The following is a 21,537-nucleotide window of genomic DNA, read 5'->3' as shown; positions in this document are numbered from 1 at the left end:
AATATCCCCTCGAACGCAAACTCTCTGCTCTAGAGATTAGACCATTATGCAAATCCACGGATTTCTCTGTATTCAACCATTGCTCGCTATTTTATTGCAAGAGCCTATAAATTAACATCTCTACCTTTAGACTCTCCTCCAGCTCAACCAAATGCCAAATGAATCTTCTTCACACATAACTATAAGACACTTTCTGTTCAAAATTCTAATGGCTCCCCATGCCTACTGAAATAAGTGAAAACTCATCTAAATAGTTTTCAGGACCCTCTAAAATATGGCCTTGACTTGCCTTTCCAGTTTTTTCTCCTACTACATCTCTAAATATGATTAGTGTTCCAGACAGTTTGCAGAACAATCTCAATGCTGCCATCCCATAATGCATATGTTTTTCCCTCCCAGTACAAATGTACCCCTCTGCCTTAGACTCTGATTCCCATTACAGCCAGACTCCTTGAAGTCCACACTCATCTTTCTTTCCTCACCTTCTACTCTATCTGATCACATCTTCCTTTAAAAAGTCCTCCTTTGGCTCTGAGTTACAGCTCTTCCTACGGTCCCTCCACCACAGTCCCTACTACTACTCATGCAGTTTCCAATTCCTAAATATTTTAGTTTTAGCCCCTTTCCTCCATCTCCATTGCTACTCTCCTCTAAATTCTACTGTGACACCTTCTTAATGGCTTATTTTCTTCTAATCTTGTTTTGCTCAGATCTTTCTCAATTTTTGCTACCAGAGAGATCTTACTAAAAAGCAATCTGATCCTGTCAAATTTTGGCATTAAACCACCTAATCTGGTCCCTGTTTATTTTTCTAAACATTATCTCTTGCTACTTCCCGCTTATAGTTCCCAAAAAATACTTCTTCCCAAATTACATATACACCAGAAACGTGACAGCCAGGCCAATCTCTATTTCTCTCTCAATACTGTCACCCCATTTAGGAAATGTTCCTTAAACTGCACTCTCCTACCCACCTCCACAACTACTAGTAAATGCCTTTGTAAACTCCAGTTAGGTTAAAAAAATTTATAGACTTTGAGTTTATTATATAAAGTTTTACACATGTATTCTTGAAAGTATCCACCAATTACAATTAGAAAGGACACTTCTTTACTTAAGAAAATAGGTCAGCCCTGGATGGTGTGGCACAGTTGATTGGGCGTCATCCATGTACTGGAAGTTGCCGGTTTTATTCCTGGTCAGGGCACATGCCCAGATTGCAGGCTCGATCCCCGGTAAGGGGCATACAGGAGGCAGCCAAACAATGTTTTGCTTTCACATCAATGTTTCTTCTTTCTCTCTCTCTCTCTCTCTCTCTCTCTCTCTCGCTCTCCCTCTCCTCTTCCTCTCTCTCTAAAAACTCAATAAAAATATTTTTTAAAAACTTTTAAAATATATCATCGATTGGCTGCCTCCTGCATGCCTCCTCCTGGGGATCAAGCCAGCAACCAGGGCATGTGCCCTGACCAGGAATAAAACCAAGACCTCCTGGTTCACAGGTTGATGCTCAACCACTGAGTCATACCGGCCAGGCAATAAAAAAATATATTTTTTAAATAGGTCAAATAAAGTACACTTACCCTTCTATAATCATTGCAAGAGAACCAAAAAAAATAGTGTGAATCACATGATAAATTATTTCTGGCCTTTCTCCAATTCGTCCATCTTCAAGAGTAACAGTTTCTTTTAGGGACTCACCACTACAGAAAGGAAATATGTTTTTTACTAAAATAAATATTTGAAAAATAAAAGATCTTAAATTTCCTCATAAAAAGAAATATCAGTAGTTCTGATCATTTGAAAGTATATTCTGCTAGTCCAATACTAACTTTCCTATCTCCAAGTCTTTGAAAATGGCTTTTAGAACCTAAATGTAACTGACTCAGTGAAGACTAAAAATGAAAGTTCAGAAATATAATTTAAAAAGTGTTTTAGGATCCTTTCCAAGATCAATTATCACTCACTAGTAATTGCTAAATCAATATAGTTAAATCATAATTTAAACAACTAAGCTCTCAAAATCAAGATGCCACACACAATCCCTTTTCAAACATGATAAACATTTAAAAAAATAATCAAACTTTATAATTAAAATCACTGATACTACTAGCTTCATTGAGGTTAAATAGAAAAAATTATTCTTATGTTAAGTAAAAATCTGAGTAAATTATCAAGTTTGTGAAAGCTTACCTGATTACTTAAATATTACTCCTAAACTAAATCTGGATATTACATGTTTAAATTTATAAACTTAAATTTTATCTGGTTAACTTGTATTTTTTACATACTGATGAAGAGAGAATGAAATTAGAAGCTCTAAAACAAGTACACAAATATTGGAGGAATATTAAAAATAAGTATTTTATATACTATATTTCCATAATATATTAGAAATGTGATTGAGTTTCATTGGTACTTACTTAATTCTCCTAAAAATAACTTGCATCATAGAAAGAAAACAAATAATTAACACTAAAATATAGAAAGGTAGTAAAGAAGACTGTGTCAATCGCAAAAAAAATTCTTGAGATGGTGCCTGTAGGGATTCTTGACATAGGAGCCAATTCATTGTGAAATTCCTACAGAAGACAAAAAGCATTTTAAAATAACAGGTGTTTTAAACTACTGACCATAAGAGTATTTTTTTAATCTCAGTAGAAACTTAGATAAAACAAAACACATTTCTTAAATCCATTCACTTATAACTGCCAGACCCCACCCTTTACAAGTGAAGACAATAGCATTTATGACATCTTCTCAACAAACTGCTCCAGTAAATGTGAAACTGCGGCTTTCTGTTACCAAGGAATGCTACCATCTCTAGAGCCCAATACAGTTTTAAGGGAGTTCCACTTTCTATTTGTGTCTGGAAGACAATAAAAAATTCAGCTGTCCAACCTCTACATCTGCACTATCCACTACGTTAACTACTAGGTACAAGTGGCTATTAGCTCTTGAAATGTGGCCAATATATACCCTGGATTTCAAAGATAAAAAAAGCATTTAAAAATACAAGATATGTTCATTTTTAATTGTTTATACATTAAAATAATATTTTTGATCTGTTGGATTAAATAAAATACATTACTAAAATTAAATTTACTTTTTTCTCTTTACTTTTTTAATATGGCTACTAGAAAATTATTTATGTGGCTCACATTATTATTAGATAGCCCTGATTTTAATAAATGTAACTCAACTGGTACCTCTTTTTTAAAAAAAAATATTTTATTGATTTTTACAGAGAGGAAGAGAGAGCGATAGGTAGAAACATCGATGAGAGAGAAACATCCATCAGCTGCCTCCTGCACAGCCCCTACTGGGGATGTGCCCACAACCAAGGTACATGCCCTTGACCAAATCGAACCTGGGACCCTTCAGTCCGCAGGCTGGTGCTCTATCCACTGAGCCAAACCGGTTAGGGCTGGGACCTCTTTTAAAAAGAGATATGTAATTACTAGGACAGAAACCATAAAATTTGATATGTAAACCTTTTGAGCTATGAGAAACAGGATAACCTTTTTTTTACCCTAAGCTAAATATGAGCAACAAGACGCCCAATTATATGTAGTTTTATCTGCATTCCCATTCCCAATCCATCAAGTTGTGTGTGTTTTTTTAATTCCATTTTATAATTAAAATCACTGATACTACTAGCTTCATTGAGGTTAAATAGAAAAAATTATTCTTATGTTAAGTAAAAATCTGAGTAAATTATCAAGTTTGTGAAAGCTTACCTGATTACTTAAATATTACTCCTAAACTAAATCTGGATATTACATGTTTAGATTTATAAACTTAAATTTTATCTGGTTAACTTGTATTTTTTAAATACTGATGAAGAGAGAATGAAATTAGAAGCTCTAAAACAAGTACACAAATATTGGAGGAATATTAAAAATAAGTATTTTATATACTATATTTCCATAATATATTAGAAATGTGATTGAGTTTCATTGGTACTTACTTAATTCTCCTAAAAATAACTTGCATCATAGAAAGAAAACAAATAATTAACACTAAAATATAGAAAGGTAGTAAAGAAGACTGTGTCAATCGCAAAAAAAATTCTTGAGATGGTGCCTGTAGGGATTCTTGACATAGGAGCCAATTCATTGTGAAATTCCTACAGAAGACAAAAAGCATTTTAAAATAACAGGTGTTTTAAACTACTGACCATAAGAGTATTTTTTTAATCTCAGTAGAAACTTAGATAAAACAAAACACATTTCTTAAATCCATTCACTTATAAGGGCCAGACCCCACCCTTTACAAGTGAAGACAATAGCATTTATGACATCTCCTCAACAAACTGCTCCAGTAAATGTGAAACTGCGGCTTTCTGTTACCAAGGAATGCTACCATCTCTAGAGCCCAATACAGTTTTAAGGGAGTTCCACTTTCTATTTGTATCTGGAAGACAATAAAAAATTCAGCTATCCAACCTCTACATCTGCACTATCCACTATGTTAACTATTAGGTACATGTGGCTATTAGCTCTTGAAATGTGGCCAATATATACCCTGGATTTCAAAGATAAAAAAAGCATTTAAAAATACAAGATATGTTCATTTTTAATTGTTTATACATTAAAATAATATTTTTGATCTGTTGGATTAAATAAAATACATTACTAAAATTAAATTTACTTTTTTCTCTTTACTTTTTTAATATGGCTACTAGAAAATTATTTATGTGGCTCACATTATTATTAGATAGCCCTGATTTTAATAAATGTAATTCAACTGGTACCTCTTTTTTAAAAAAAAATATTTTATTGATTTTTACAGAGAGGAAGAGAGAGCGATAGGTAGAAACATCGATGAGAGAGAAACATCCATCAGCTGCCTCCTGCACAGCCCCTACTGGGGATGTGCCCACAACCAAGGTACATGCCCTTGACCAAATCGAACCTGGGACCCTTCAGTCTGCAGGCCGGTGCTCTATCCACTGAGCCAAACCGGTTAGGGCTGGGACCTCTTTTAAAAAGAGATATGTAATTACTAGGACAGAAACCATAAAATTTGATATGTAAACCTTTTGAGCTATGAGAAACAGGATAACCTTTTTTTTACCCTAAGCTAAATATGAGCAACAAGACGCCCAATTATATGTAGTTTTATCTGCATTCCCATTCCCAATCCATCAAGTTGTGTGTGTTTTTTTAATTCCATTTTATCCTTAATCCCTAGCCCTGGGGAAGGAGGTAAGAGATGAAGTGATGTTCAGAAGTGCTCATGGACTCATGGAGAATGCCTGCTTCAAAAATCACTGGATTTAGAATTATAGGTTAATGCTTCACAATATGTTAAACAGCAATACAGCTGTATCAAAGAAGCTGCCATCAAAATATCTTGCACTTACAATAAATGCGCATTTTTAAAATCTGCCTATTAAAGTTATTAATTCTATAATGGTCCAATTCAAATCCCAATTTAATGAGTATTCGTTCCATACCCCCAGTCTCAGCCTTTCCTTCTCAATATTCCCACAGCACTTTCCTTATCCCTCAATGATCGTCCTTAATGCAATCTGCCATGTTAGATTGCAGTCATTTTTTTAACCCCCAGAGTACCTGGCCTAGTTCCTGCATGTCCAATAAATATTTATTAACATTTCATTAGTGGTTCCTGAAAGTCTGTCTCAACAGAAATGTTTCCTAAAATACTGGTGAACTCCAAATCCTAATATCCAATTGGCACACTTCAGCATAGGGCATTTACTGCTTATACCAGCCATGTTATTATTTGTACAAAAACTATTTAATGAAAAAGAAGAAAAGAAAGTATTTAATGAGATGGCAATATTCTTAAGGACAGGAACCATATCTTATTCTTTTTTAAAAAATGTATATATTTTTACTAGAGGCCGGTGCATGGATTCGTGCACCGGTGGGGTTCCTTGGCTGGCCTGCGCCCTCTTGCAGAATTGAACCTGGGACCCTTCAGTCTGCAGGCCAACACTCTATCCACTGAGCCAAACCAGCTAAGGCCATGTCTTATTCTTAAAACACATAATACATTACCTTGTGAAATAAGTCTAGATGCTGACATGCTGAATAAAGGGGCTGACATAATATCAACTAAGAAACAAGAATAAAAGCAGCCCTTAATCCTAGGCTCATTCTAGAGTCTTCCAAGGTTAAAGGGAAAGAAAGTCAGTGAAAAGGGCAGAAAATTACAAATGTCTACAACCATTTTTTACTAATTGCTTGCTATGTATAAGGCCTACATATACCAATATCAATCAGGGCTTTCTAATATAGAACATGGCCTTCTAAAGGATCATTTTATCTTAGACATACATATATGGCTTACACTTCAGAAGACTTCTCCATTGTTTAAACCATGCCAAATATTTTGTTAACTGTGATATATCACAACCTGAAATTACATGCACAGTATCTAAAATCCCATGTATTGCAGCAAATGATAATAGGGTTCTGAGGTATATTATATGAATTAGAGAAATGTGCAGGTAAAATATATTTCCTGTTGTGCAAGTAGACTCTGTCAGTATGTAAAATCATGTATTTCATTTTAGGCTTTAAAAATGTATTTAACAAACAAACAAACAAAAAAGGCAAAGCACTATACTTGAATTTTAAAAAACGTCAGCTTCTAAGCTGTCCTCTTAGTGCAGCAGGCAGTGTGTCAGTCTCATAAAAAGTCAGCTTCTTCTCCAATCACCATTGTAACCCCAAGATGAGATTCTTCGCTATGAAATAAATATCTTACTGCCTAACCCCTTTTTTGTGCCCATATCCTTTTAAAAAATATGTCTTTTTTATTGATTTCAGAGAGGAAGGGAGAGGGGGAAAGAGATAGAAATATCAATGATAAGAGAGAATCATTGATCGGCTGCCTCCTGCACACCCCACACTGGAGATTGAGCCCGCAACCCGGCCTGCACGCTAACTGGTTCATAGGTCGATGCTCAACCACTGAGCCATGCTGGCTGGGCCCCATACCCTTTTTCATGTAAGCATTTTGCCAGTGTAGTGGTTAAAATTACTGTGGTTCTTTATTCATTTTAAATCTTTCATTTATTCTGACCTTAGATTAGACCATTATTCCTTATCAAGGGAGAAAGTAACCTCTAAATACTTTGATGCTACTAAGGTTTAAGTATATCTAATTTCAAGAAGACCTAAATTTTTTTAATGAGAGAAAACATTAATGTCAGATTTTTTCTAGATATAATATCCCAAATTACTTATTTTCTAAGTGGTATTTAGATAGGTGTGTACTTCCTTCTTTGATTATTTTTGTTCTTTATCTTCTAAGTCAGCGGTTCTCAACCTGTGGGTTGCGACCCCTTTGGGGGTCAAACGAACCTTTCACAGGGGTCGCCTAAGACCATCAGAAAACACATATATAATTACATATTGTTTTTGTGACTAATCACTATGCTTTAATTATGTTCAATTTGTAACAATGAAATTGGGGGTCACCACAACATGAGGAACTGTATTAAAGGGTTTCAGCATTAGGAAGGTTGAGAACCACTGTTCTAAGTGGTATAGAGTTAGGTAAACTTCAATAATCTAAAACTTACTTAGTCATATTTAGTCCAAGTTTCACTTCAAGGAATTTCAGCATGTGCCCATTTTCTTTGTGTGGGACAAATGTCTGGAGGAGAAAAACACAAGTTACCACAAAAAACGATTTGCTATACTTACAGCAATATGCTATTGTCCAATACTATAAACAGAAAACACAGCAAGACTACAAAACAAAAAATATGAATGAAATAATACATGGTGTAACTGTGAAGCAAGGAGATCTATACGCATAAGTCCATCACATTACTTTACACTCAAGCCTAAAACTATAATGGGGTAGTAAGATTTCATCCTTATCCCACCTAGCTTAAGTAACCTACCTACTCTTCCAAATACTTCTGACTCATCTCAGTTGATTCCATGTATTACTTAATGTTAACTGCATAACAATGACTCTTTAAATTAAATGGAAAATAAAGCAGATGTATTTTTAAAGTATATCCAGAAAAGAACCATAATCCTATTTTCTAACTTAATATGCTACGTATGATCATTGGTCAACTCAAAATTTTACTGTACAAACTATTATCTTGCTATCGCATTACCCTCATTAAAATTTAGTCCACTCTATTTCATTATTTCATTTGTTCTGCTACATAAAGACACAGAGGTACTTACCTTCATTATAATATTCAATGTCACTGTCAGAGTACACACCAAATAAAAATTAATAAATTTCATTATTTTAGCTACGAAAGTTCTTTTCTTCACATTTAGCTGTGGGGGGAGGAAGGGAATAAAATGAACAAAGAAGTGAGGCATAAAAAACTAACAATTTAAAAATTCACCATAAGAATGATAAAAAGGCAATTCTAATTACCTGAAGGCACTTAACAAGCATTAAGGCTACTACTAAACTTAATAAAGGAGACACCAATAAAGCTGAATTCTCGAACTGCAGTAAATATCCCAGAAACAGAGAAAATATATAGATTTTATAAACTTCATGAACCTGTAGGGAGAAAAATAAAATGAATAAGAATAAAATGAATTTTATTGTACATATTTTCATTAGTTTTGTTTAGATTTTACTATAATTACAAGATAAATGCTCTATTATCATTTAGGACAATATTGTGCAAATGTTCAATCCGTTTTTTAATGTTATGCTATGTAATTAATTTAGCACATCCTTCTTAGAAAGAATTCTTGCAAACAAAGCTAAAAGTTTTAAAACTAAGGACATCTAAGTCTGCTGGAAGAACCTTCTGTAGTCCCAGGCTCTGGCTTAATTTCACTTGGCTTACCTTGTTGTTAAAATGTGTCTATGAAACATCAAACTGCATAAACCTTTAGCAGCAGTTCCCGAAATCTACCCAATGAAAATATACTGCCATAGCATGTAGGAACAGAGAAAAGTATTTTTGCATTTGGTCTATTTAACAATGAGCATAAGGAAGTTAAATTCAGTGTCTTAATAGAAGATCTCCCAGGAAAGTTATGTCTTAGTAGATTTATTTTTTAAAATTCAATAGTATAATAATTTAACCTATCCAAAAGTTAATTCATTTTATTATTATTTTAATCCTCACACAAGGATATTTTTTTCCATTGATTTTTAGAGACAGGAAAGGAGGGAAAGAGGGAAAGACAGAGAAATATCCATGTGAGAGAAGCTGATCGATTGGTTGCCTCCTGCACACACCCTGACAAGGGCCCAGGCCTGGGAGGAGCTTGCAACCAAGGTACATGCCCTGGTCTGGAATTGAACCCGGGATCCTTCAGTCCACAGGCCGACACTCTATCCACTGAGCCAAACCAGCTAGGGTGTAAAGTTAATTCATTTTAGAAAGGGAAAATTAAGACAAAGCATAGGGCCCAGCCGTGGCTCAGTGGCTGAGAGTCGACCTATGAACAAGGAGATCATGGTTTGATTCCTGGTCAGGGCACATGCCCAGGTTGCAGGCTCAATCCCCAGTGTAGGGCATGTAAGAGGCAGCCAACCAATGATTCACTCTCATCGTTGATGTTTCTACCTCTCTCTCCCTCTCCCTTCCTCTCTGAAATCAATATATATATATATGACAAAGCATAGGTGTTTAGGGTGGGGATGGGAAATAAAAAGGCAGAGTGTTAAAAGTAAAAAAATAAAAAACAAAAAAACAGCAAGAAAAAAAATCCCTGCCCTAGCCAGTTTGGCTCAATGGATAGAGCACTGGCCTGAGGACCGAAGGGTCCCGGGTTCGTTTCTGGTCAAGGGCACACACCTTGGGTGTAAGCTCGATCCCCAGGGCACGTGCAGGAGGCAACCAATCGATGTGTTTTTCTCACATCGATATTTCTCTTTGTTTTTCCCTTTCTTTTCCACTCTCTCGAAAAATCAATGGAAAAATATCCTCGGTGAGGATTAAAAAAAAAAAAAAAAGAATGCTTATAGCAGCACATGAACTGAAAAAAACCCCTGAAATTTCCATCAACAATAGAATATATAAATAAATATAAATGAATAAAATATAGCTCAGTACATCACCATGGATGAATCTCAAAGGCAAATCAGATAAAAATACACAATGAGTTACAGCTTATTTTTTTAGGAACACATAGCTAGGTGGTAAAAACCAAAAGAAAAAGAGGAAAGAATTAACAAGATTCAGGACAGTTAGCTTCTGTTGGGGAGGGAACTGGATAGGATTGGGGAAGAGTTAGAAAGGGGCTTCTAGGCTATTCAAATACTCGACTTCCAGGCCTGGGTGGTCAAATACCCATATTATATTCTAATACTGTATATACACCAGACATATTCTATTTTGTACATGTCCTATATTTCACTTTTCTTTCTTTTTAAATAAACAAAAACAGAAGAAGGAGAAATGGCTAGAAATGGAGAGGAAGCACAGGGTGACTTTGTTTAAGCAGATCGTGTTTAAAGGAATTTCAAAGTGCATCTAAAAGGATAGAGGAGATGAATTTAGCAATCTTTGGAGAAGTATAAAATCAGAGCCTATTAAAACATTTTAAAATAAAGCTTAAAAGTTAGATGGTTTTAGATACAACACTATAAAAACATTTATTTCTCTGATTTTAAAGTCACAATTTCAAATACCATTAATACCTTATCACTTTGCTCCAGTGAAAAATTATCTAGCAAAAACAGAGATATTGCTTGAAGAAACAAGAGGTAGTGGCTGTACTCCCACATCATCATAAACATGTAAGTTGAAGCACTCATCAATAAGTAGCAAAACCTCTAGGGAAAACAAAAGAAAGAAACTAAATATCAATAGCATTATTACTATAAATATCTATGAGGTTGTTACCTCAAAGTGGCAGTTCTGTTATTGGTTCAACTTTAAGCTAATTCTTAAAATTTTGTTTCTAAACAACAAAATTATTAGTAAATCCTGACATAAACAGTAAGATCTTAAAGCACTCTAGAGAGAAATCAATGACATCCTTCAAAGTTCAACATCACACTGAGAATTTCAGAAGACAAAGGGAAAAATAAAATAAAATTCAGTACAATTTTCTTTCATCACCAAAGAGGTAAAGTAATATAAGAAAACTGTGGCCCTTACTAGACCTGGCTCTGGTGGGCTTTTCTTATTGCGGAAGTAACTCTTTTCACCCTAGAAAATATTTTCACTTCCATCCTGCTTCATATTTTCCTTAATTAGTATGTTGGCGTCTCACTCAGCCTATTGCACAGCTCGTGGAAAAAGCACACTGCTATTTAAATTTCTTCTCAGCAAAAGCGTACTGTCAACCACATAAAACTCTTAGGTGTTTCCCTTGACTGAAGAACTAAACACAAGGATCTCATTGCCCTTGCGTGAAATATGCCTGGCTAAAATCAATTCTGTCCTTCCAGTGTCATCTCCCAAATGAACCTTAGTGAGCAACCAAGTCTGTGAGAAATTTACTGTCCATTAGCATATTTCTAACAACAGTCTCTACTTCCAGGGATCTACTCTTTCATTCCCAATTCTTCCGTCAGCGTCAGCAATGGTGTCAAATGACTGTGTTCCCATAAGAACAGTGAAGGAGAAGGTCAAGTCAAGAAACCTAAACCACCCAGATTCAGCTGACTATACTCAGTGATATATTCCACAGCCAGAAATACCTCAGGCCATCAGCAGATATAAGAATTTTTCAGCATCCGGAAGAAGATTAAGACCAGAAGACAAAATGTACTAGTAAGAGATGAAAAATTTCCACCAGTTGTTCAAAGAATACCAACTGCAAGGCCCAGAAGGACTCAGTGTTGTAGAACACATGGGCTTCTGATCTTCCTATCACAACAGCTATAAGAGAAGGTGTTTTGGAAATCTTCTAATGTGGAACCACCAGAACTGCAATAACCAGGCCTGAAACCACCATTCCCAGAGAATCCAGTTAGAGAAAACAATGAAAAATGTACAAATCTGAAATGTGTTAGTGTTCACCATTCCCAGAGAATCCAGTTAGAGAAAACAATGAAGGCTCAGATCTAGACCCAGCCGACCTACTGGCCATTTGGAGAATGCTTTGGGGAAGCTGGAGAGGAGCAACACTGTACTGACACCCCTGCTAATTTTATTCTCAAACTACTTAAGCACATGTAGTGAAAATAAGACAGAAATACGTATCAAACACAATCCGGACAATTAACTAAGTTATTCCTTTCTCTGAACATTTTCAAAACTCTGTGCACTCTTATATACTACTCCTTACCTTCTCACTTCCTTTTCAACTATGCCTTTATTATGAACCTTTTTATATGTAACGTAAGTGACACACTAAATGCATTTCAGTAATCAACCATAGGCATCTCTGGGTGGCTTCAGGTAACTGTACAAGCTATCTGCGCTTGGATAGCCTGAGCAACGGGACCATGAGATCTAGCCTCCAGAGTGAGAAATACGCTACTGCCAGCAATGAAAAGGAGCAAGCTACTGACATGCAACGTCTTGGGAGGATATTAAGAGCATTAGGCTGAGGGAAAAAGACAATCTTGAAGGATACCATATAATTCCATTATTCCCAGAGAATCCAGTTAGAGAAAACAATGAAAAATGTACAAATCTGAAATGTGTTAGTGTTATTCTATATAATAAAGAGCTAATATGCTAATTAGGCTGAACGGCAGAACGACCTTCTGGACGACCTTCTGGGGCTGCGGCTGTGGCTGAGGCCCTTGTACAAATTTTGTGCATCAGGCCCCTAATTTTACATAAAAAAGAAAATACTATAGCTATTAAAAATGAAGGTCGATCCCCAGTAGGGGATGTGCAGGAGGCAGCCAATCAATGATTCTCTCTCATTGATGTTTCTATCTCTCTCTCCCTTTCCCTTCCTTTCTGAAATCAATAAAAAATATATTTTTTAAAAATTGCTGGAAGAGGTTTGGGAGGGGAAGGAGTACCTACATAATACTTTCAACAATAAAAATTTAAACATAAATTAATTAATTAATTAATTAAATAAATACCATAAAAAAAGAAAGAAAATATTCTTGTTCAGAGAGCTATTTATACAAACACAGCAAAACAAAATGTACAAATCTGAAATGTGTTAGTGTTATCTATACTAATAAAAGGGTAATATGCTAATTAGGCCAAACGGCAAAACAACCTTCTGGACGACCTTCAGGATGAAGCTGGGGCTGCGGCTACAGCTGAGGCCCTTGTACAAATTTTGTGCATCAGGCCTCTAGTTTTACATAAAAAAAAAATACTATAGCTATAAAAAATGAAATTAAAAGTTTCCTATGCTCAGAGCATTTGTCATCACTGAAAGTAGAAGAGAACACAGTACATTTTTCTGAGATTTCAAAAAGAAACCTTATTTCTTTTTGAAATCTTAGAGTGCATCTTATTTCCCAGCCAATCAGGTTCAATAGAGGCCTTTCCTTGTTCCTTATGATTTTTTTTCCAGGTAGGAATTTTAACCCAAGATAGGCAGATTGTCAAAAGATTGCTACATTTCAGTTTATGCATTTAAAATCTTTATTCTGAGTGAGTCTGTAAGCTTCATCTGACTACCAAAAGGATTTATGGCAACAACAACAAAAGAAAAAATCTGAACTATCTGGGACAGTCTCCTGAAACTCACTAACCTACCTACACCTCATCACAGAAAACAAAGGTAAACAGAAAGATATGCAGTGCTACCATAACAGTTAATGTTGCTGTCATTTGTAGACACTTCTTATATTTCATTAATATTTCTTTAACTTGTGATGACTAAAGGCCATCAGTGCTACAGAAGTGAGAGAAATGGCAAAATAACAATGAGATTAATTTTTAAAATAAGATATTATTCATATATTTGTCAAGTAACTGTACTAAAACAATATATCTCCTTTCTCCTAAAAATAATTTATTGTCAATTAGAATGCAGAATAACTTGTTATTTATATCAGGACTCCCTAACTATATCATTTATTATGTAGTAACTAAGCTTCATTGAATTAAATTCATTATTAGCTTTAAAAGTATGTACAAATTTGTAATATGTCAGAATTGTGAGAAATAAATTTGTATCTTACCCCCAAAAATTATTTGTATGATTAATGAAAATAAATCCCAACTTATGACCAAAACAACAAAATTCTATCTTACCTCTCCATAAGTATTTAAGTTGCTTTTTAAATAGCCGGTAAGTGCAGCAATTTGGCATGCAAAATATGGTAGTGCCCAGTTTTCTCTTAAAGGAATGGAGTATTCAATTCTTGTTGTATCCATCCTAAAATAAACCACAGAAAGAGCAAAATAGCAAGACATTATATTTGTGTAACACTATACTTATCAAAACACTTTCCCACACATCTCATTGTTCTCCATAAAAATCCTGTGACGTAGACATAGACAGAGCCAACCACTCCATCAGCCCAGAATTGGGGAGCTTAATCCAGCAATCCCTGTTCCAAAGGTTCTAGCACTGTCCAACTCACAAATTAGTGCAGTAAGATCTTTAAAACTCTGCTCCAGAAACACTTTCTGGGGAGGCGATGAAGGGATCCTTCTCCTCTAGTCACGATAACACAAACTGAGTAGACTCTCTGCCAATCATTCTCTACTCCTGCACAAGCCTCCTCACTGCTACCTTCCTGAACACCTGTGCTACTCACTCTCTTCCCCTCCCCATGCTTGCGGTGAGGACCAGAAGGCTAACAGTGGGATGTGACAAAATCAAATGAAACCCACTTGTTCTCCCCAGTGACTGAGTCTAGCAGATAGCAGCACAAAACAGCAGTTCAAAATATTTGTTAGGTCAAGTGGGGTTCATAGACCTGCAGACACATTCACAGAGATCGGCATGCTCTGAGTTCAATTTTGTGTCTAAAGAAACTCCAAAAGTGCAATTCCAACAGCCAAGGCGAGAAAGAAATGTATACACTGGGAGTCACTAATTTTCTCATGCCAGGAGAGCCTGCTGCTCCATTTAACACAATTTACGCCAAACCTGCACGCATACAGGCAGATGGAGTGATGAGGGCCCATCTGCAGCGGCTGAGGCGAGGGCCTGGCTGAGACTGAGGGAGTTTTTGCCCTCAGGACGATACACCCAGCAAGTGGCGGACGTGCTTTGTGAGGAGACAGTTCATGAGCAGGAGTCGCTCAGGACCTGGACAGTAAGGACAGCTGGGCAGACACTGTTCCCACAGCCATGGGCAGCATTTTACAGCAAGACGTACACAGTTCTTCGCCTTTATTTTATAAACTTTTATACAGAAGAGAGAATGTATCTTTACTTGAAAAGTTCATTATCAAGAATTTGGGGGGGGGTGGAGAATGAACTGTCAAAGGGTGATTTGAAATTTTCTGCAATATTAAGCTGGTGCTTAGTAAGTAGTAATAAAGACATTTTTAAAATTTTGTCAGGAAACAAACAAACAAATACCCTGTGTAGTCACTTTCCACAGTGTACCAGTTAGTCTATGTGATGAATAGTACAGGGGTGGGTAAAAGTAGTGAGTATGTGAAAGTTTATTCTTGTATTATTATTTATTCTTATATTATACTAGAGGCCTGGTGCACGAAATTCGTGCACTGGGGGGGGGGGCCCCTCAGCCTGGCCTGGCCTACACCCTCTCACAATCCAGGACCCCTCAGAGGATATCCAACTGCCAGTTTAGGCCCCGATCCTGCAGAGATCCCTGCGGGATCGGGGTCTAAACTGGCAATGGGACATCCCTCTCACAATCCGGGACCACTGGCTCCTAACCGCTCGCCCTCCTGCCTGCCTGCCTGATCACCCCTAACTGCCTCTGCCTCAGCCCCCACCACTGCGACTTCATCCGGAATGACGTTCGGAAGGTCGTTCAGCTATTTGGTCTAATTAGCATATTATGCTTTTATTATTATAGATATTTTACCATACGTACAACTTTTGCCCACCCCTGTATATGGCAGAGTGATGGCATATCATTTCTGAGATTAAGTTATGAAACGTATCTGGATTCCACTATGGCACACTCAATGCACACTCGTTGGATCATTCACTCTAAGGAAGCCAGCAGCCAAGTTGTGACTAGCCCTGTGGAGGGGCCATGTGATGAGAAACGAAGGCCTTCTAGGCCAGCAAGGAAGTGAGGCTTCTTATAAACAGCCACAGGAGTGAAACTGGAAGTAAATGGTCCAGGCCAGTCAAGCTGTCAGATAACTGCAGCCCCAACCAACTCCTGACTGCAAACTCATCAGAGGCCAAGAACCAGAACCACCCAGCTAAGCCACTCCAGATTCCTGAGCCTCAGAAATTGTATAAGAATAGCCCTGGCTGGTTTGGCTCAGTGGATAGAGCATCAGCCTAAGGACTGAAGGGCCCTGGGTTCGACTCCGATGAAGGGCACATGCCTGGGTTGTGGGCTCAATCCCTAGTGGGGGGTATATAGGAGGCAGCCGATCCATGATTCTCTCTCATCATTGATGTTTCTATCTCTCTCTCCCTCTCCCTTCCTCTCTGAAATCAATAAAAATATATATTTTTAAAAAAGAAGAAATTGTGTAAGATAATGTTCATTGTTTTAAACTGTTAAGTTTGGGGATGATTTGTTAATACAGCAATAACTAATAAATTACATAATCAAGAAAATTTTTTAGGAGGTCTACATTAAAAATAATGCTTATTGCTCTGACTGGTTTGGCTCAGTGGATAGAGCGTCAGCCTGCGAACTGAAAGGTCCCAGGTTCGATTCCGGTCAAGGGCATGTACCTTGGTTGCAAGCACATCCCCAGTGGGGGGTGTACAGGAGGCAGCCGATCAATGTTTCTCTCTCATCGATGTTTCTGACTCTCTATCCCTCTCCCTTCCTCTCTGTAAAAAATCAATAAAATATATTTTTTTTAAAAAAATTTTTAAATAAAAAAAAATAATAATGCTTATTTTGTAATAAAAACCATTTCACTCTAAAAAGCAAGACTTTCTAGACTTAGTCTTTGAGTACTGAAATGTCTTTCTGTGAGTTGGCTATTACATTTCTAAAAATGAATCGCAACAGAATTTTAGAAAAGTACATGGCAACTTAAAATATTCTCGCCTGGCCAGCATGGCTCAGTGGTGAGCATCGACCCATGAACCAAGAGGTCGCAAGTTTGATTCCTGGTCAGGGCACATGCCCAGGTTGTGGGCTCCATCCCCAGTGGGAATGCATGCAGGAAGCAGCCAATCGATGTTCTCTCACATGTTTCTCCTTCCCTCTCTCTATTCTTCTCCCTTCCTCTCTCTCTAAAATAAATAAAAAACATCAAGAAATTTATATATTCTCTAACAGGTACTTTCTGACATAACAAGAAATCATTTTATCCCCCTAGCATCCACACCAAATTCTCTAGTACTATTCTTCTTTTTTTTTTCTAGTACTGTTCTATACTAAAAGCAAACAGAGCTATCCTTAGAGAAATAGCTAATTCCAAATCTTTCACAGGGGATATACAAGGTCAGCCTGCTTGTTTAGTCAAAAAGCAAGAAAGCTTGCAAAGATTAATGAAGATGTGTCAAAAGAACTCAGAAGTCAGCCTGAAAAGACTCCTATTGACCAAAGTTGTGACAATTTGAGCAACTAAAAGAACAATCATGGTAATGTATTTAGTCCTATTGAGCCAATGAAAATTCCTAAGTAGAGAAAGATATTTAAAAAGAGAATACTGCCTTAGCCAGTTTTGCTCTGTGGTTAGAGCATTAGCCCTCGGACGGAAGGGTCTTGGGTTTGATTCTGATCAAGAGCATGTCCCTCAGTTGCAGGCTCCATCCCCGGCCCCAGTCAGGAGCCTGCGGGAGGCAACCAATCAATGTGTCTCTTTCACATGGATGTTTTTCTCTTTTTGACTCTCCCCCTCCCTTCCACTCTCTCTAAAAATCATTGGAAAACATCCTCAGGTGAGAATTAACCAAAAAAAGAGAGAGGGAGAACAGCAGAAACGTTTCTTTTCACAATTGGAGATAGCTACAAACACATGTAGAAATTGGTCAAGTGAAGTTAACCATTTGTCTGACTTTCAAATAGTAAGTGAATTTAAAGATAGATAAAGAACCCTGGCTAATAAAGAAAAACTCTACCTTTGGAGAATGAAGAAAATGCCCTAGCTGGTTTGGCTCAGTGGATAGAGCGTCGGCTTGCAGAACAAAGGGTCCCGGGTTTGATTCTAGTCAAGGGCATGTATCTTGGTTGGAGGCTCCTCCCCGGCCTAGGCCCTGGTCGGGCTCGTACAGGAGGCAACCAATCGATGTGTTTCTCTCACATCAATGTTTCTTTCTCCTTCCCTCTCTCTTCCAATCTCCTTAAAAATCAATGGAAAAATATCCTCGGGTGAGGACTAACAAAACAAGACAAATAAAAAGAATAATGAAGAATGTAGCTAATGAAAATAGAAAAATATAATTTTATAACCCGAATTAAATCACTCATTTTGGCAAAGATTACTAACTGGAGCTACAACCCTTAAGTAAATGGTTAATGGTGAAAAGGAAATTCATTTGGTACCCCAAAACAATGCACAGATTATTTTCTAGTCTTAAGAGGAAAACAATGGAGAGATCAGACTGTCATCCCCTAAACTAGCAATCAATCTCAGTTTTACTCAACCAACGAATGCATAAATAAGTAGAACAACAAATCAGTGTTTCTCCCTCTTTCTAAAACCAATAAAAAAATAAAATAAAAACCAAAGCGCACTGCCATCGATTAATATTGAATAGTTATCTGTGGTAGTTAACTTAATAGTGATGTATCTGATGCCTCTTCTTTTCATGAAGCTTATGTCATCAACCTTAAATAGAAGAGGTATATCTATATATGCCAATGTCATTATATCTGAAAAAAGAGATACAAGGTGGGTATATTATTTTCCAATTGCTGCATGACAAATGACCACAAATGTAGTGGCTTAAAACATATCTCGAAACCAAAAGGTCGCTGGTTTGATTCCAGGTCAGGACACATGCACAGGTTTTGGGCCCAATAGCCAGTAGGGGTCATGCAAAAGGCAGCCGATCGATGTTCCATTCTCATATCAATGTTTCTATCTCTCTCTCCCTCTCCCTTCCTCAATCTCTAAAAATCCATTTAAAAAAAATCTTTAAAGAAACAAAACAACACAGCACAGATTTATTAGGTCACAAATCCAGCAGTTGGCTAGATTCTCTGCTCAGAGACTCCCTAAGCTAAAATCAAAGCATCAGCTAGGGCTGCAGTTCTCATCTGTATTTGCAGTCCTTTTATGAGCTCAATAGTTATTGGGAAAAGTCATTGCCTCCTCACTTCAATCCAGCAACAGAACAGCAAACCCTTCTCATGCTTCAAACTATCTCTGCACTAGTTGGAAAAAGCTCTCCACTTTTAGGGGCTCACCCTTTTAGATCAGGCCCACTGGGTAATCTTCCTACTTAAGGTCAACAGTGCCATATAAAACATGAGAGTCAGGGGGAGAGCATTTTTAGAACTGACTACCACAGACACAGAAAGTTGTAAAACTTAATTAAAAACACCTTTCTTACCTGTTAATAATGAACCATGCAACAGTAAGCATTCCTGCTAGCCAGGTTCCACTCATAAGCCAACTTGTAACAAATAAAGCAGTAACATATATTCCTTGCAATCCAAAAACAATACCAATATAGAAATATACTGGCTCAATAATCTCCTAATTGAAAAAAATAGAGAGATAAGGAGATAATAGAATTACATCAAGTAACTTTGAGGATTCATAAGTATGTGAGATAATAAATATTATAATAAAAAGAAAAACACATACGTTGCTACCAGTTGCTTGATATAAAACACTGGCTATAAGTTCTGGATATAGAGACATTTGTTGCACTGCATTTATAGTCTTCAGAGATACAGTTTTGTTATTATGTGTCAGTTCATAAACACCTAAAGACAGAAATATTTTTCTCTAGGTTATTTATTCTGCTTTTATGATAACTAAACATGTCATTCAGAAGTCATTGAATATTTTAAGTTAATATCAAGAAAAATCCCTAAATAATACTGTGTCTCATTTTTCCAATTATTTTATTAAGTATAAGGAAGAACAATATCTATATTCTGAGACAAATCTCTACAATCAAAGGCTACGATACAGAAGAACAATGTTTTATTTTATATTTATTTATTTAACTTTACCTGAGGACATGCTTAGAGAGAAGAAGAGGGAAGAGAGAGAGAGAGAGATATGAGAGATAACACCAAGTGGTTGCCTTCTGTACGTGCCCCGACTTGGGACCAAACCCAAAACCTGGGTATGTGCCCTGACCAGGAATTGAACCGGCAACCCTTTGGTCAGGACGATGATGCTCAACCAACTGAGCCATTTGGCTGGGAAAAAATGTTTTATTTTAAAATAAAAATATTATTATTAAAAATATAAATGTACGTATCATACCTCTTTCAAATGAAGGTGCCTTTAACATATCTTTATAATAAGAGTAATAAATGGCACTGTCACCCTGGAATGTGATTTCTCGTTCAAGCTCCTAAAAGAAAATATAATGATTATTTAAATACCAGTGTCCTAAATTTCAACTGCTATCTTCCATCACTCTCATCTTCTAAACCAGTGGTTCTCAACCTTCCTAATGCCGCGACCCTTAATACAGTTCCTCATGTTGTGGTGACCCCCAACCATAAAACTATTTTCGTTGCTACTTCATAACTGTAATTTTGCTACTGTTATGAATCGTAATGTAAATATCTGATATGCAGGATGTATTTTCATTGTTACAAATTGAACATAATTAAAGGATAGTGATTCATCACAAAAACAATATGTAATTATATATGTGTTTTCCGATGGTCTTAGGCGACCCCTGTGAAAGGGTCGTTCGACCCCCAAAGGGGTTGCAACCCACAGGTTTAGAACCGCTGTTCTAAACTAATACTACTTATTTATCCATTTATTCAAAGATATGTTTGAATTTTCCTTTAAGTAGGTCGAAGTTTTGGGGTTTTTAAAAAATGTTTTTATTGATTTCAGAGTGAGGAAGGGAGAGGAGGAGTGGGATAGAAACATCAATGATGAGAATCACTGATGGGCTCCCCCTACAGGGGATCTAGCTGGCAACCTGGGCCTGTTCCCTGACCAGGAATCGAATCGTGACCTCTTGGTTCATGGGTCCACGCTCAACCACTGACCCACACTGGCCAGGCTAAAAATATATTTTGATCCTTAAATTTTCAGATTGTTTCTGAAAACTAAAAAGCTGAGTAAACTCCTCATCATTTCACTGCCACCAAAAGTCCCTGATAAATTAATTGCATGAAGGAAAGCATCCTCATATTTCTATTCTATGGCCTTAAAATATATACATTAAAATTTTCAAGGTTGATACTATGAGTGTTCTCAAAACAGCTTTTACACCATTTTGTTTCTAATGGCTATAAATAAGAAAACACTTGCCCTAGCCCAGTGGTTGGCAAACGGTGGCTCGTGAGCCACATGCGTCTCTTTGTCCCCTTGAGTGTGGCTCTTCCACAAAATACCACGTGCGGGCGCGCACAGACAGTGCGATTGAAACTTTGTGGCCCATGCGCAGAAGTCGGTTTTCGTCCTGG

At 36.8% G+C, this 21,537-nt stretch overlaps 1 protein-coding gene across 1 annotated transcript in view; it reads right to left on the bottom strand.

Moving 5' to 3' along the window:
• DPY19L4 (dpy-19-like 4 (C. elegans)) overlaps positions 1-21,537 on the bottom strand; it is a 42,356-nt gene that overhangs the window by 11,481 nt on the left and 9,338 nt on the right. The window contains exons 4-13 of the mRNA XM_005879314.2: positions 20,369-20,459; positions 19,736-19,857; positions 19,479-19,624; positions 14,105-14,228; positions 10,618-10,752; positions 8,386-8,517; positions 8,184-8,282; positions 7,559-7,632; positions 3,968-4,126; positions 1,581-1,700 (exon numbers count right to left, since the gene is read on the bottom strand). Of these exons, the coding sequence (XP_005879376.1) occupies positions 1,581-1,700; positions 3,968-4,126; positions 7,559-7,632; positions 8,184-8,282; positions 8,386-8,517; positions 10,618-10,752; positions 14,105-14,228; positions 19,479-19,624; positions 19,736-19,857; positions 20,369-20,459 (1,202 nt within the window). The remainder of the gene's footprint in view (positions 1-1,580; positions 1,701-3,967; positions 4,127-7,558; positions 7,633-8,183; positions 8,283-8,385; positions 8,518-10,617; positions 10,753-14,104; positions 14,229-19,478; positions 19,625-19,735; positions 19,858-20,368; positions 20,460-21,537) is intronic.

Source organism: Myotis brandtii, unplaced genomic scaffold (genome assembly GCF_000412655.1).
Source record: "Myotis brandtii unplaced genomic scaffold, ASM41265v1 scaffold59, whole genome shotgun sequence".
In the NCBI taxonomy this organism is placed as follows: domain Eukaryota; kingdom Metazoa; phylum Chordata; class Mammalia; order Chiroptera; family Vespertilionidae; genus Myotis; species Myotis brandtii.
This window is presented reverse-complemented; position numbering and strand designations above follow the sequence as displayed.